Source organism: Ovis canadensis, chromosome 3 (genome assembly GCF_042477335.2).
Source record: "Ovis canadensis isolate MfBH-ARS-UI-01 breed Bighorn chromosome 3, ARS-UI_OviCan_v2, whole genome shotgun sequence".
NCBI lineage: Eukaryota > Metazoa > Chordata > Mammalia > Artiodactyla > Bovidae > Ovis > Ovis canadensis.
The window spans coordinates 116,937,605-116,950,597 of NC_091247.1; the positions used below are offsets into that span (position 1 = coordinate 116,937,605).

General features: G+C 37.6%; 1 protein-coding gene across 1 annotated transcript in view; it reads right to left on the bottom strand.

Annotated features, from left to right (window-relative positions):
- Window positions 1–5,837: 5,837 nt before the first annotated feature.
- CAPS2 (calcyphosine 2) overlaps window positions 5,838–12,993 on the bottom strand; it is a 42,726-nt gene continuing 35,570 nt past the window's right edge. Inside the window, 2 exon segments of the mRNA XM_069580640.1 lie at window positions 5,838–7,994; window positions 9,765–9,861. Coding sequence (XP_069436741.1) covers window positions 7,819–7,994; window positions 9,765–9,861 — 273 coding nt within the window. The 3' untranslated portion in view covers window positions 5,838–7,818.

Consider the following 12,993-nt stretch of genomic DNA (forward strand, 5'->3'; position numbering starts at 1 on the left):
TTTGACATGAAAGTGAAGGTGAAAGTCATTCAGTCCTGTCTGACTCTTTGTGACCCCAAGGCTATATAGTCCATGGAATTCTCCAGGCCAGAATACTGAAGTGGGTAGCCATTCCCTTCTCCAGGGGATCTTCCCAACCCAGGGATCAATCCCAGGTCTCTGGCACTGCAGGCAGATTTTTTACCAGCTGAGCCACCAGGGGAGCCCAAGAATACGGGAGTGAGTAGCCTATCCCTTCTCCAGGTATCTTTCTGACCCAGGAATGGAACTGGAGCCTCCTGCATTGCAGGCAGATTCTTTACCAGATGAGCTATCAGGGAAGCCAAAAAATTAACCCCAAAACTTAGCAGCTTAAAGCAACCATTTTATTTTGTTCACAAAGTTATGGATCAATTATACCTCAAAAAATCTGAAATTTAGAAAAAAAAATGGAAGCACTAAGAGTTCAGCTGGGTGGTTCTCATTTGGAATTCATCATATAAATACAGTGAGATGGGCCTGAAATCAACCCGAAATCACCTGGCAGATAATTGATACCTGCTCCTGGCTGGGAACGCAGACCTGGCTATTGATTACAGCATCTGCATTTTGCCTCTGCGATTCTTCAGTCTCATGTAGTCTGACTTTTTACCTTGTGGCTTAAAAGTACCAACAAACATGGCAGAAATTAGGTGACTGTTTCTTGCCTAATCTGAGAAGTAACACTGTATTAATGCAACCAAAACCATTGTGACAAACAAGTAACAAGTTATCCAGAACCAAGAAGAGGGGAAAAGGATCCCATTTCCTGATGTGAAGTCAAATTCACTATGTAAGAACACTGTATGGGATGGCATATTATTGCAGGCATCTTTGGAAAAAATCACTTATAGAATTACAAACAATTGTCTTAATGTAACACATCAAGCATATTAGGAATGTTGCCTAAAGTCTCTATGGATATAAAATTAGTCTTCCAAATGTGTGTTAGTCACTCAGTCATGTCCAACTCTTTGTGACCCCATGGACCGTAGCCCTCCAGGCTCTTCTGTCCATGGTGTTGTCCAGGTAAGGATACTGGAATGGGTTGCCATTTCCTTTTCCAGGGGCTCCTCCCAACCCAGGGATTGAATCCCGGGTCTCCTGCATTGAAGGCAGATTTTTTTTTTACCATTTGAACCACCAGGGTATTTTATTACTGATCACTAAATAATTGATAGCCTTAATACAAGATTTTTAATTTCATTCATTGACTGATCAAGGAAGGGAATTGATAATAATGAGAAGTTTATTAGATGCAGGAGTAAATGGTGACATACAAATTATTTCTACCCATGATGTACCTCTCTTTAAAAGAATAGCTCTTTTTAAAAAGGTGAAAAAAACAGCTTTTAAGATTGCCATTAGGGATTAATCAGAAAAAAATAAGGAAAACTTTGATTACTTTATTTCAAGCAAGAAAACAAAGGAATTCTATGTTACATTTGTCTGCTAGATTGTGCTAAATACTGTATCTAGATATGTATTTACATTTACATCTTTAATTATATCCAGTTGTAAGAAGAAGTAGAGACGCAGTGATACTAAATTGCTTCCCAAAGTCCTATAGCTGATTTAGACCAGGGTTTCAAGTTTGAAGACAGTATTGTGACTTTAAAGCTTGTGCTCTTTCCACATCATTTGTATTACAATATTACTGTAAGCACATACTTTTCCTTAATTTAGTGGTCATCTGAATACTTCTCCCAAATTACTATTCCTTGACAACTTAAAAGTTCTACAAGAATCTCTTCAACTGCTGGATAAGTGTGCAACTTTGATAAGTGATTTCCTTGAATTGCAGTCATTTGTTTCACACTGGCTTTCTCATCATCTAAAACTCTCAAAAAACTCAACAGAGAGTTACAAAGGTGAGGAATCGTCATTCATATATAAATGCATTCAGCCATGGTTCAGAAATCCCATTCTAACTTGATAAAAAGAATCCTTAAACACAACAGGGACCATGCTTGTTTTCTCCTTGCATAAAATTTTTCACAGAGAGGTAATTTTTTCATTTAAATCCTTCCAGATAATTTTGTATACCCAAAAACTATACAAATCAGCTTATATGAGTTATTAAAGAGAGAAATCTGACAATGTGTATCCACTAATACTTTCGCAAAATCTCCATGACTGAATTTCCAAAACCTTTGCTGTTTCAGTTTTATTGATATGTAGAACCTTTTAACTGCCATCTCAATAATACCTTAATAATCGAGTACTTTCAGAATGGTGTGCTGTTATTAACGTTATTCCCCTGGAATGACATAGACAGCTCTTCCATGTTCTACTGGGCCTCGTTTATGCTTGTGATAGTAATCATGAATTAGAATTTTTAACTCTACTGTTTTCAGCATTATGCCATGCCATGTTTGTGTCTGTGGTGCTTACTGCCATGTCTGACCAAGAACTGCAGCTGTCAACTGACAGCTAATTTAGGAGTAGCTAGTTTAGTTGCACACAAGTAATAGATTCTTTGTAGTAACTCTGACGTCCCCTCCCTCCCTCAAATCTTTGAGGTTGGTGAGAACTAGCTATTCCTTCTATCCTCACCATCCAATTACAATGAAATAAATTTCAGAGTGAATTCTGCCGCATGTACAGATGTTTATTAACGAGCACATCTTAGCAAGGAGGCACAGATAGATTCCACAGCCTCTTCTGTAAACTCAGTGAAATTCCAGCAGCCTGCCCTTTCGGGAACTCCAGTCAATGTTACACCTGAAAGGCCCACCAGAGGAAGCGGCAGCAGCACTCCAGGGAAGGGATCTTGTTACCGGATCTTTAACAACCGGTCAGTCCAAAGTCGTTCTGATCCCTAGGTGGAGACAAGACCATTTAGGCTTCTCACAAGAAGGTGCTTTCATGAATAAAACCCATTGTATTTAGGAGGCTAATTATCTAGTGAATATAATAGCGTCTGAGCAGTGAGGCCTTGTTGATGAAGTGCAGTCTATGCATTCTTTATTAGGGAAACTTACTGCTCCAATAACTGAATTTTTCAGGAAACTGCACATTCATACTATTTACATGGTCTGTGCTAAAATGTTACTGCAAAAATTTTCAAAAATAAGAACCATTAAAAGTTTAGCTCAGTTCAGTCACTCAGTCATGTCCAACTCTTTGCATCCCCATAGAGTACAGGACGCCAGGCTTCCCTGTCCACCAACTCTCAGAGCTTGCTCAAACTCATGTCCGTCGAGTTGATGATGCCATCCACCCATTTCATCCTCTTTTCTCCCCTTCTCCTCCTGCCTTCAGTCTCTCCCAGCATCAGGGTCTTTTCCAGTGAGTCAGTTCTTTGCATCAGGTTGCCAGAGCATTGGAGCTTCATCTTCAACATCATTCCTTCCAATGAACACCCAGGGCTAATCTTTAGGATGGACTGGTTCAATCTCCTTGCAGTCCAAGGGACTCTCAAGAGTCTTCTCCAACACCACAGCTCAAAAGCATCAGTTCTTCAGCACTCGGCTTTCTTTATACTCCAACTCTCACATCCATACATGACTACTGGAAAAACAATAACTTTGATTAAATGGATCTTTGTTGGCAAAGTGATGTCTGTGCTTTCTAATATGCTGTCTAGGTTGGTCATAGCTTTTCTTCCAAGCAGCAAGCATCTTTTAATTTCATGACTGCAGTCACCATCTGCAGTGAATTTGGAGTCCAAGAAAATAAAGTCTTTCAAGGTTTCTATCGTTTCCCCATCTATTCCCCACTAACAGTTGCTGCTTACTAAATCTCACATGTATCCTGTCAAGAGATTTTGATTTAACACCAACCACAGGTCAGACACTGTGCTAGACACCAGGGTCATAATGCTGATTAAGATATGGTTTTTATCCTCAAGGATCTTACAAACTAGTGGGAGAAACACAAGCAAAGTAATTGCTATAGTATAAAGTGGTAAATGCCAGATTAAAGGCATCCAGGGGGCCAACGGGATCCCGAAGAAGAGCAACCACATCAGACTCAAAAGTCTGTCTGATTGTAGCTTCTACAAGAGATGGTTCTTGAGGTAGTCTATGAGCTAATTGGAATGCATTGAGTGGAATAAATAATTTTGGACAAAAGTATTATAGCAGAGCAGTTCTGAAAGAAGAGAAGTTTGAAAGCTCACAGCCTGTTTTAAAGCTGTACACGGTTCAGAATGGCTGGAAGGTCATGGAGAGTGAGCAGAGTGGAAAGAGAGGAGCTCAGGGGACAAGGTCAGTGAGGTTTACATGTTAAGGTAAGGCGTTTGAACTTTCCTGAAAGATACGGAGTACAGGGAAGGGTTTTAATCATGTACAGTTTAGAAAGATCATTCCAACAGTAATGCGTAGGATGGATGGAAGTAAGATTGGGAAGGGACAGTTGATGAGGGGGTATGTGGTAAAAGCTTCAGCAAAAGCATGAGCAACGGAGAATAATGAAAGGGGCAGATTCCAGAGGGAAACCAGAGGACTTGAGACTGAGTGGATATACAGTGTGAGAAAAACAGACTATCCCTGCCTCGGGCAACTGTATGGATGGTGTTACACAATAGGTGTAAATGACTGAATGAAGAAATGATCAAAGGAACAGTGACTCCAATGTGAAGCTTTTACTCTTGACTTTAGGACGACATCCAGGGCTTCCCACGCGGCACCAGTGGTAAAGAACCCGCCTGCCAGTGCAGGAGACATAAGAGATGTGGGTTCAGTCCCGCAGTCGGGAAGATCCCTGGAGGAGGGCATGGCAACCCACTCCAGTATTCTTTCCTGGAGAATTCCATGGACAGAGGAGTCTGGCAGGCTGCAGTCCATGGGGTTGCAAAGACTCAGACACAACTGAAGCGACTTAGCATGGAAGGATGAAGACATCCAATAAATAAATTGTCCTTAGGAATTATAGAAACATCAAAATGGGAAGCAGTGATGAGAGCTTTCTGTCTTATCAGTTACTGATACAATCCACTGGGTTCTCCTTCTCTTGCATGGCTTCCGGTATTACAGGCTCAGGTCCTTGTACTTCTTTAAGCACTTTCATGGCTGATGCTTACTCTCGCTGGTCAACCTAATAGTGATTATAACTTGTCACAGTATATATTTTACTTTGCAAGCTCTACAATCTCATAAATACACGTTAAATAATCTGTAGTTAGCATAGCTTACTTTATACAGTTTTCTCTTGAAGTAATGGACAGGTTAGATTTAGAAATCAAAAGTCATTAATCAACTAAGATGTGTTTTACAGCAGCATCACATTATGAATTATTCTAAGTGACTCGCCCTGTGCAGAATCACTGGTTCACTAAGCACATATACTCATATACTATATTTAAAACAGGAACATACACTTTTATCTATACTCCATCCCAGTTGCTCTATCATACAATGTATATTCTTTCCTATTTAAATATAGCTAAACATTCCTAAATAACATCTCTTTTCTAATAAAATGTAAATTTTCCCTGAAAATTCTATAAAACTTTAAGTGTAAGAATAGAAACAGTAAAATCAAGATATAGAATTCAATAAACCGTATGGTTAACTGGAAAATCAATTCTATACCACAAACAAGTAACTAACCTTTTAAAGATCTTGAGGACAGTGAAATACATTTAACTATAAACGTCATGTAAAATCATTATAACATATAACAATATTTTAAAGTTTATCAAGAGATTTTTTAGAATATAAAGGCTATATTTTAAAATATAATGTCAGAAGTCAGTTATTATGCTATGGATGTTTGAAAATGTAATTTCTATTAAACGCTCTTCTATGATATTGAATACTGAATAGTAGATTTTAGTATACCAAAGCCAAAGAAGAATGTAGACGATGGGACAAAAGCAGAATGATTTATTGTGCCACCAACTATAATTTAACAAAATATGTCAAATAACATATTGAATATGTATTTTATAGCTTTATATGTAAATAACAGTGTAAAATAATAAGAAATTAACTATAAAAAGTTACATCCCTTAAATATAGGAATCACAAATATTCAGAGAATCACATGAATATTTATATTAAGAGGTTAGAGGTTTATTTAAGAATAGGCTGTCCTATTAGTATGTTAAACCCTAGAGGAATCCTAATTTATAGGGTTTTAAGTGACTACAGTTGGATAAATTTTTCCAAGATAAAGCATGTGGCTCAAAAATAGTGTTACAGACTTATTTCTGTCAAAACATCTTCCACCATATTGTTTTAATTGAAATAACCTAATTGAAAAAAATTCCAAGAAATAAATAATTTAGCTAGTGAAAAAAGCCCTGAAATACTTATGCATACTTTGTTTCTGATTATTCAGTAGAAAGTTTTAATACCTCCTTGAATCCTGAAAAAGTACTACTTTAAATTTATGGAGTTCACACACATCACATTTCTGATAATGTAGCCAAGGGTATAGACGAATGTAGTTATATGCCAAAATTTATTTTTTATAAAGTATATATTTCATTTTGAACCACTTCTTATTTTGCTTGACAGTTTTTTTAAATCTGTTATCTTAATATATAAAATTTTAAATTATAAACTTGAAAACAACTCTATAAAGTTCTTCTTCTCTCTGTATATCCCAGAAGTGAGAAACATAGAAGAATTCAGAAAGAATGATTGCATCTAACTTTTAAATATTTATTTAGAAAAAACAAATGTTTCAGTTGTTTAGTATACCAAAAGAGATACTACTTAGAATAGCATACATTCATTTTAGGACACAAATGAACTTTTTACAATTTGGTTAAGGGTTGTTAAGTTATCCCTTAGTCCATATAAGTGATAATACACTTTTTAAAATCTTTATTTGATATTCAAAGAAAATATTTCTCTTCCCACTATGTATTGCTTCTAGTTAAATAATACAGATAATAAGAATTACACAGATTAAAAACTGCACAGTTAAAAACAGAATAAAAGAACAGATAGAACTGGTCACTAGAATAATTAGATTGTGCTCTATTGAACAAACAATAGTACATGATTTGGGAGACAAGAAATCATAAGACAGTGCTCAAATCAGCATTTTTGATGTAACCTCCATCATTCTAAATATTCATGTTACAGAAAATATCTATAATCACACTGCATGGAAAATTTCTTTTGCATATCCTTTAATTCATTTAACATTTTCAGATGTTTGAAGCAAGCTGAATTAATCCAATCTCATAGGCTTTGGGCCTAAGTCTAGTTCACCAAATTGAGAATGGTGTCAATTACATTTTGGGGAATAGGCAGCAAAAAAATCAATGGGCAAGAAACTTGGTTTCACATCTGCTTTCCTATTGTTTGATACAGATGTTACTTTCCTATGAAGGCTAATAAAAATGACCTCTAAAATATATTCAAGATAAGTAATAAATCAAAAAGACAGATCAATGAAGTGAAGTGAAGTCACTCAGTCGTGTCTGAGTCTTTGCAACCCCATGGACAGTAGCCTACCAGGCTCCTCCATCCATGGGATTTTCTAGGCAAGAGTAGTGGAGTGGGCTGCCATTTCCTTCTGCAGGGGATCTTCCCAACCCAGGAATCGAACCCTGGTCTCCTGCACTGCAGACAGACACTTTACCGTCTGAGCCACCAGGAAAACCAGAAAGACAGCTCGTTGGAAACTTATAAACAGGTGAGCATAGGCCTGCGTCTGTGTGACTATACATATGCCCTTCCATCTGTCCTTCTGAACGCTTCTCCTTCCAAGCCCAGCTTCTTTAAGAGCACAACAAACAAACAGAATAAAGAGAATCTTAGAGATCTACATTCTGGTGTTTGATACTTCACATTCATCTCTCCATGCTTAGTGCTGGTGACATATTCATTTAAAAAACTAAATCCCCCAAGGAGTACATAAGACGCTGACAAAATCTTCATCATCTACTATCCCTATACTTAGACCTTCATAGTAATCTTCAAATTCACCGTATGACACCTCACCAGACTTGCTGCAGGCATTTTTTAACGTCTCTAGAAAAGATGCTTTGATTTCTTCCTCTGTGGAGTGTCCTGTAAAATAGTACTGACTATGAAACTATGTCCTTAAAAGTCCAGTAAAATAGCTGATGATAATTACTTAAGTCACCTGATGAAATCTTTTCAGCAATTTGAAATCTTATGTCAAACTACCCATCAATTTATTTGAACATTTACTTGCATGGACTAGAATTTAATGATGGAGACTTAACTATATATTTGATGCATCTTTTAAAACAGTCTGATAGGGTGTATCCTATATATGTATGAGCAAAATAACAGTTACTACTGTAGATATTTTTGTATTTGTTTACGTTTTAGAAAACTCAGTTTCATTCCCATTAGAAGTGAGGAAAGAAGAAACCAATCTCTATGATATACAGGCTGTTAACACAGTAATGCAATGTGTGAAAGGCATTAGTTACTTTATGAAGCAGTTACTCATAACTGCAACTAAAAAATATTACTAGGATTCATGATTCAGAGGCCTATGAACATCTTTGCTGGAAGAACTTTCAGTTGATTAAATCATTCTAGTTTAATCTCTGACATTAAGTAGGCTATTTCTACTGGTGGGTTATATTGAACGTTTAATTTTAAATTATGCTGCTGCTAAGTTGCTTCAGTCGTGTCCGACTCTGTGCGACCCCATAGATGGCAGCCCACCAGGCTCCCCCATCCCTGGGATTCTCCAGGCAAGAACACTGGAGTGGGTTGCCATTTCCTTCTCCAATGCATGAAAGTGAAAAGTGAAAGTGAAGTCGTTCAGTCGTGTCCGACTCAGCATGGACTGCAGCCTACCAGGCTCCTCTGTCCATGGGATTTTCCAGGCAAGAGTACTGGAGTGGGGTGCCATTGCCTTCTCCGAATTTTAAACTATAGGAAGATGCTATTGAGAATCACATATGTAAAAAAAATTGTAATTCTTTAGTTTGCTATTTAAAGTGAGAGGAAAGAACATCTAAGTCATCCTTTCTTAAAATTCATTTTTTAACTTAGAACAATAAGATATTTAAATAAGTATCTCTGATTGTATTATGACTGGTTAAAGGGAAGGAGTGATTTCAGCTTAACTACCTTTTTCTTTAAGCAATTTTTGTATTTTCAAATTTTGATAGACATATGTATGTTTATTCCTTTATTCTGCCTTAAATCTTCAACCATAACCAAACAATAAAACTCAAAGGACTTGCTCATGTAATTATCTGTTCTCTCAACCTATTGTGCTTTAACTTAAGTTTGTCGCTATCTCAACAGGAAATAGTTAACTCAATTATAAACGTAAGTGAAAAAAACAAGTACAAATAATAGACCTATGAATTTTTAAATGAAGAAGCTCTCACATTTCTGGTTTAAAAAATAAATATTTCCTCTGTTATTGGCCTCAAGTCCATGCTATAAATTAATATAGTTCATAGATACACTATTATTAACTCACATTTTTGAAATCTAATGCATTTTTTCTTTGTTTAAATTTATTTATTTTCATTGGAGGCTAATTACATTAAAATATTGTGGTGGTTTTTGCCATACATTGACATGAATCAGTCACAAGTGTACATGTGTCCCCCATCCCGAACCCTCTCCCCACTCCCTCCCCATCCCGTCCCTCCGGGTTGTCCCAGCACACCAGCTTTGACTGCTGTTTCATGCATCAAACTTAGACTGGTCATCTGTTTCACGTATGACAATATATATGTTTCAACGCTATTCTCTCAAATCATCCCCCCCTTGTCTTCTCCCGCAGAGTCCAAAAGTCTATTCTTTACATCTGTCTAATGTATTTTGACTTATAGTAGTTACCTGAAATTACTTGAGGATGCATCTTTGCACAATAACATTTTCTTATGTCTATAATAGACACACTGCCTGTTTTGTTAAAATCCAGTTTCATAAAGGCCTACATAAAGAGAAAAGCGTTATTTTTTCCTATGAAATCATTAGAACCTAATTTTCCATTCTGCAGTAGGCTATTTTTGAGCTCTAAACAAAGCAGTTTTAAAGTACTAAACTGGAATATGAAGGGAGCATCATGAATACAGGGAGACAGATACTGGAGCAAGATACTAGGTGACCTGCACTTAAGCATTAGTTCTACGACTTTCTAGCACCCTGACCTTGCAAAAGTAACTTAACCTCTGTTACCCTGGCTTTCCTCTTTTCAACATTGAGGAGTTGGGTAAAAACCTCACAGTAAAGAATCTGCTGCAATGCAGGAGATGAGGGTTTGATCCCTGGGTCTAGATTATCTCCTAGAGAACGGAATGGCAACCCATTCCAGTATTTTTGCCTGGAGAATCCCATGGACAGAGGAGCCTGGCAGGCCACAGTCCATGGAGACGCAGAGTCAGACATGACTAGTGACTTAAGCATGCCCGCACACTAGGAGTCACATGAAGTTGATAAATGGCTGGGACTATTTTGATTCAAAAAGTAAACTCGAAATATCCTATCACTAAAATCAATGAGAAAATGAAACGATTTTTTAAATGGATTTTGTTGCTCTATTTCCTGAAACTTAAGACTACCTTTTGAAATGCTAGTTGCTTTACTGTTCCTTTAATTCAACGCAATCCTGTGGATCATAAAATGTATTTTACTGAGAAAAGGAGTCGATCCATAGAAACACACAACAGACCCAAAGCAACATCTCACATTTGCAGATGAGTCAAAACTAGAATGAAGTTTGTTTATTTACAATAATGTCACATATATATGGTACCTCTTATAGGCTAAATTGCATCCTCCCCAAAATGCATTTGTTGAAGCCCTAAATCCAAGGACTTCAGAGTGTGACTGCAGAAGACAGAGTCTTTAATTAGGGCACTAAGTTAAAATGGAATCATTAGAGTGGACTCTAATCCAGTATTTCTGGTATCCTCATAGGAAGAGGAGATTAGGACACAGACAACACAGACTGAGGGACTGACCCAGAGAACACACAGTGAGAAGACAGCCAATTAATTACAAGGCAAGGAGAGCAGCTTCAGAAGAAACCAAACCTGCTGACACCTTGATCTTAGACTTCTAGTCTCCAGAATTGTGAGACAATAATTTTCTGCTACATAAGTCATCCAGTGTGTGGTATTTGTTGTAGTAACCCCGGCAAACTAAGTTTACTTTTGCCTATTCCCTGGATTTAGAAAAGTCAGAGGAACCACTGATCAAATTGCCAGCATCCGCTGGATCAGTGACAAAGCAAGAGAGTTCCAGGAAAATGTCTACTTCTGCTTTATTGACTATGCCAAAACCTTTGACTGTGTGGATCACAACAAACTGTGGAAGATTCTTCAAGAGATGGGAATACCAGACCACCTGACCTGCCTCCTGAGAAATCTGTAAGCAGGCCAAGAAGCAACAGCTAGAACTGGACATGGAACAACAGACTGGTTCCAAATAGGAAAAGGAGTACGTCAAGGCTGTATGTTGTCACCCTGCTTATTTAACTTATATGCAGAGTACATTATGAGAAACGCTGGACTGGAAGAAGCACAAGCTGGAATCAAGATTGCCGGGAGAAATATCAATAACCTCAGATATGCAGATGACACCACTTTTATGGCAGACAGTGAGGAGGAACTAAAGAGCCTCTTGATGAAAGTGAAAGGGAGAGTAAAAAAGTTGGCTTAAACCTCAACATTCAGAAAACTAAGATCATGGCATCTGTTCCCATCACTTCATGACAAATAGATGGGGAAACAATGGAAACAGTGAGAGACTTCATTTTGGGGGGGGGGGCTCTAAAATCACTGCAGATGTGACTGCAGCCATGAAATTAAAAGATACTTGCTCCCTGGAAGAAAAGCTATGACAAACCTACATAGCACATTAAAAAGCAGAAACATTACTTTGCCAACAAAGGTCCATCTAGTCAAGGCTATGGTTTTTCCAGTGGTCATGTATGGACGTAAGAGTTGGACTATAAAGAAAGTTGAGCGCCAAAGAATTGATGCTTTTGAACTGTGGTGTTAGAGAGAATCTTGTGAATCCTTGGACTGCAAAGGGATCAAACCAGTCCATCCTAAAGGAAATCAGTCCTGAATATTCACTGGACGGGCTAATGCTGAAGCTGAAATTCCAATACTTTAGCCACCTAATGCGAAGAACTGATTCATTGAAAGAGACCCTGATGCTGGGAAAGATTGAAGGCAGGAGGAAAAGGGGACGACAGAGGATGAGATGGTTGCATGGCATCACCAACACAATTTGAGTAGACTCCAGGAGTTGGTGATGGACAGAGAGGCCCGGCATACTGCAGTCCATGGGGTCACAAAGAGTCGGACAGGACTGAGAGGCTGAGCTGAACTGATTCCCAGGAGCAAGGCTTATGAAGGAGACAGCCCCTCAGTTTCTGTTCTTGACACTCACATCCATCACCAGGACATGTAAGGCAAACATGAATGCAAATTTATAAGTATTATGTGATTAATTTAACATAAGGTTTTTATCTTGCCTTTTGACCAGTAAAGATATAGATCTTTATATTTTCCATTTGCTCCCAGTGTAATTGTTCAGACTACTCTATGCACAATATCTTTGTTTCAATATGGGATATGTATACATTTCATATTAGGTACATATAGAAAAGAAAAACTTCACTTTCAAAAGTATGCTCTAAAAATGGCTACTAGGACCAAAGTAATATGTTCTCTCCTATAAGCTCAGGGCTCTCTTTTAAAATTATTGTTTAACATGGTCATTTTTGTCTTCATTTTAACATTTAGCAAGCGTATTTTGAAAGGAGAGAAACATCTTTTAGTCATCAGGCAAGGGTCATACGCACTGAGCTCGGACCCTTGGGCCACTCTGATGCTAGCGATCTTACATGTGTCCTCTTAGATTGGTTCTGTGAGGTAAGAGGCTGAGGCTCAGGGGATATTTAATAATTGATATAGACATACAGCTTATACGGAGCCAGAAATTTATGGAATTAACAATTTGTAAACTGAAATTTAATTTCAGATTTTCTTTTCTTTTTACAGTATTTTCCTTAAACATAGGTTGTCTTGCTGTATAATGGGTAGATTAGTAC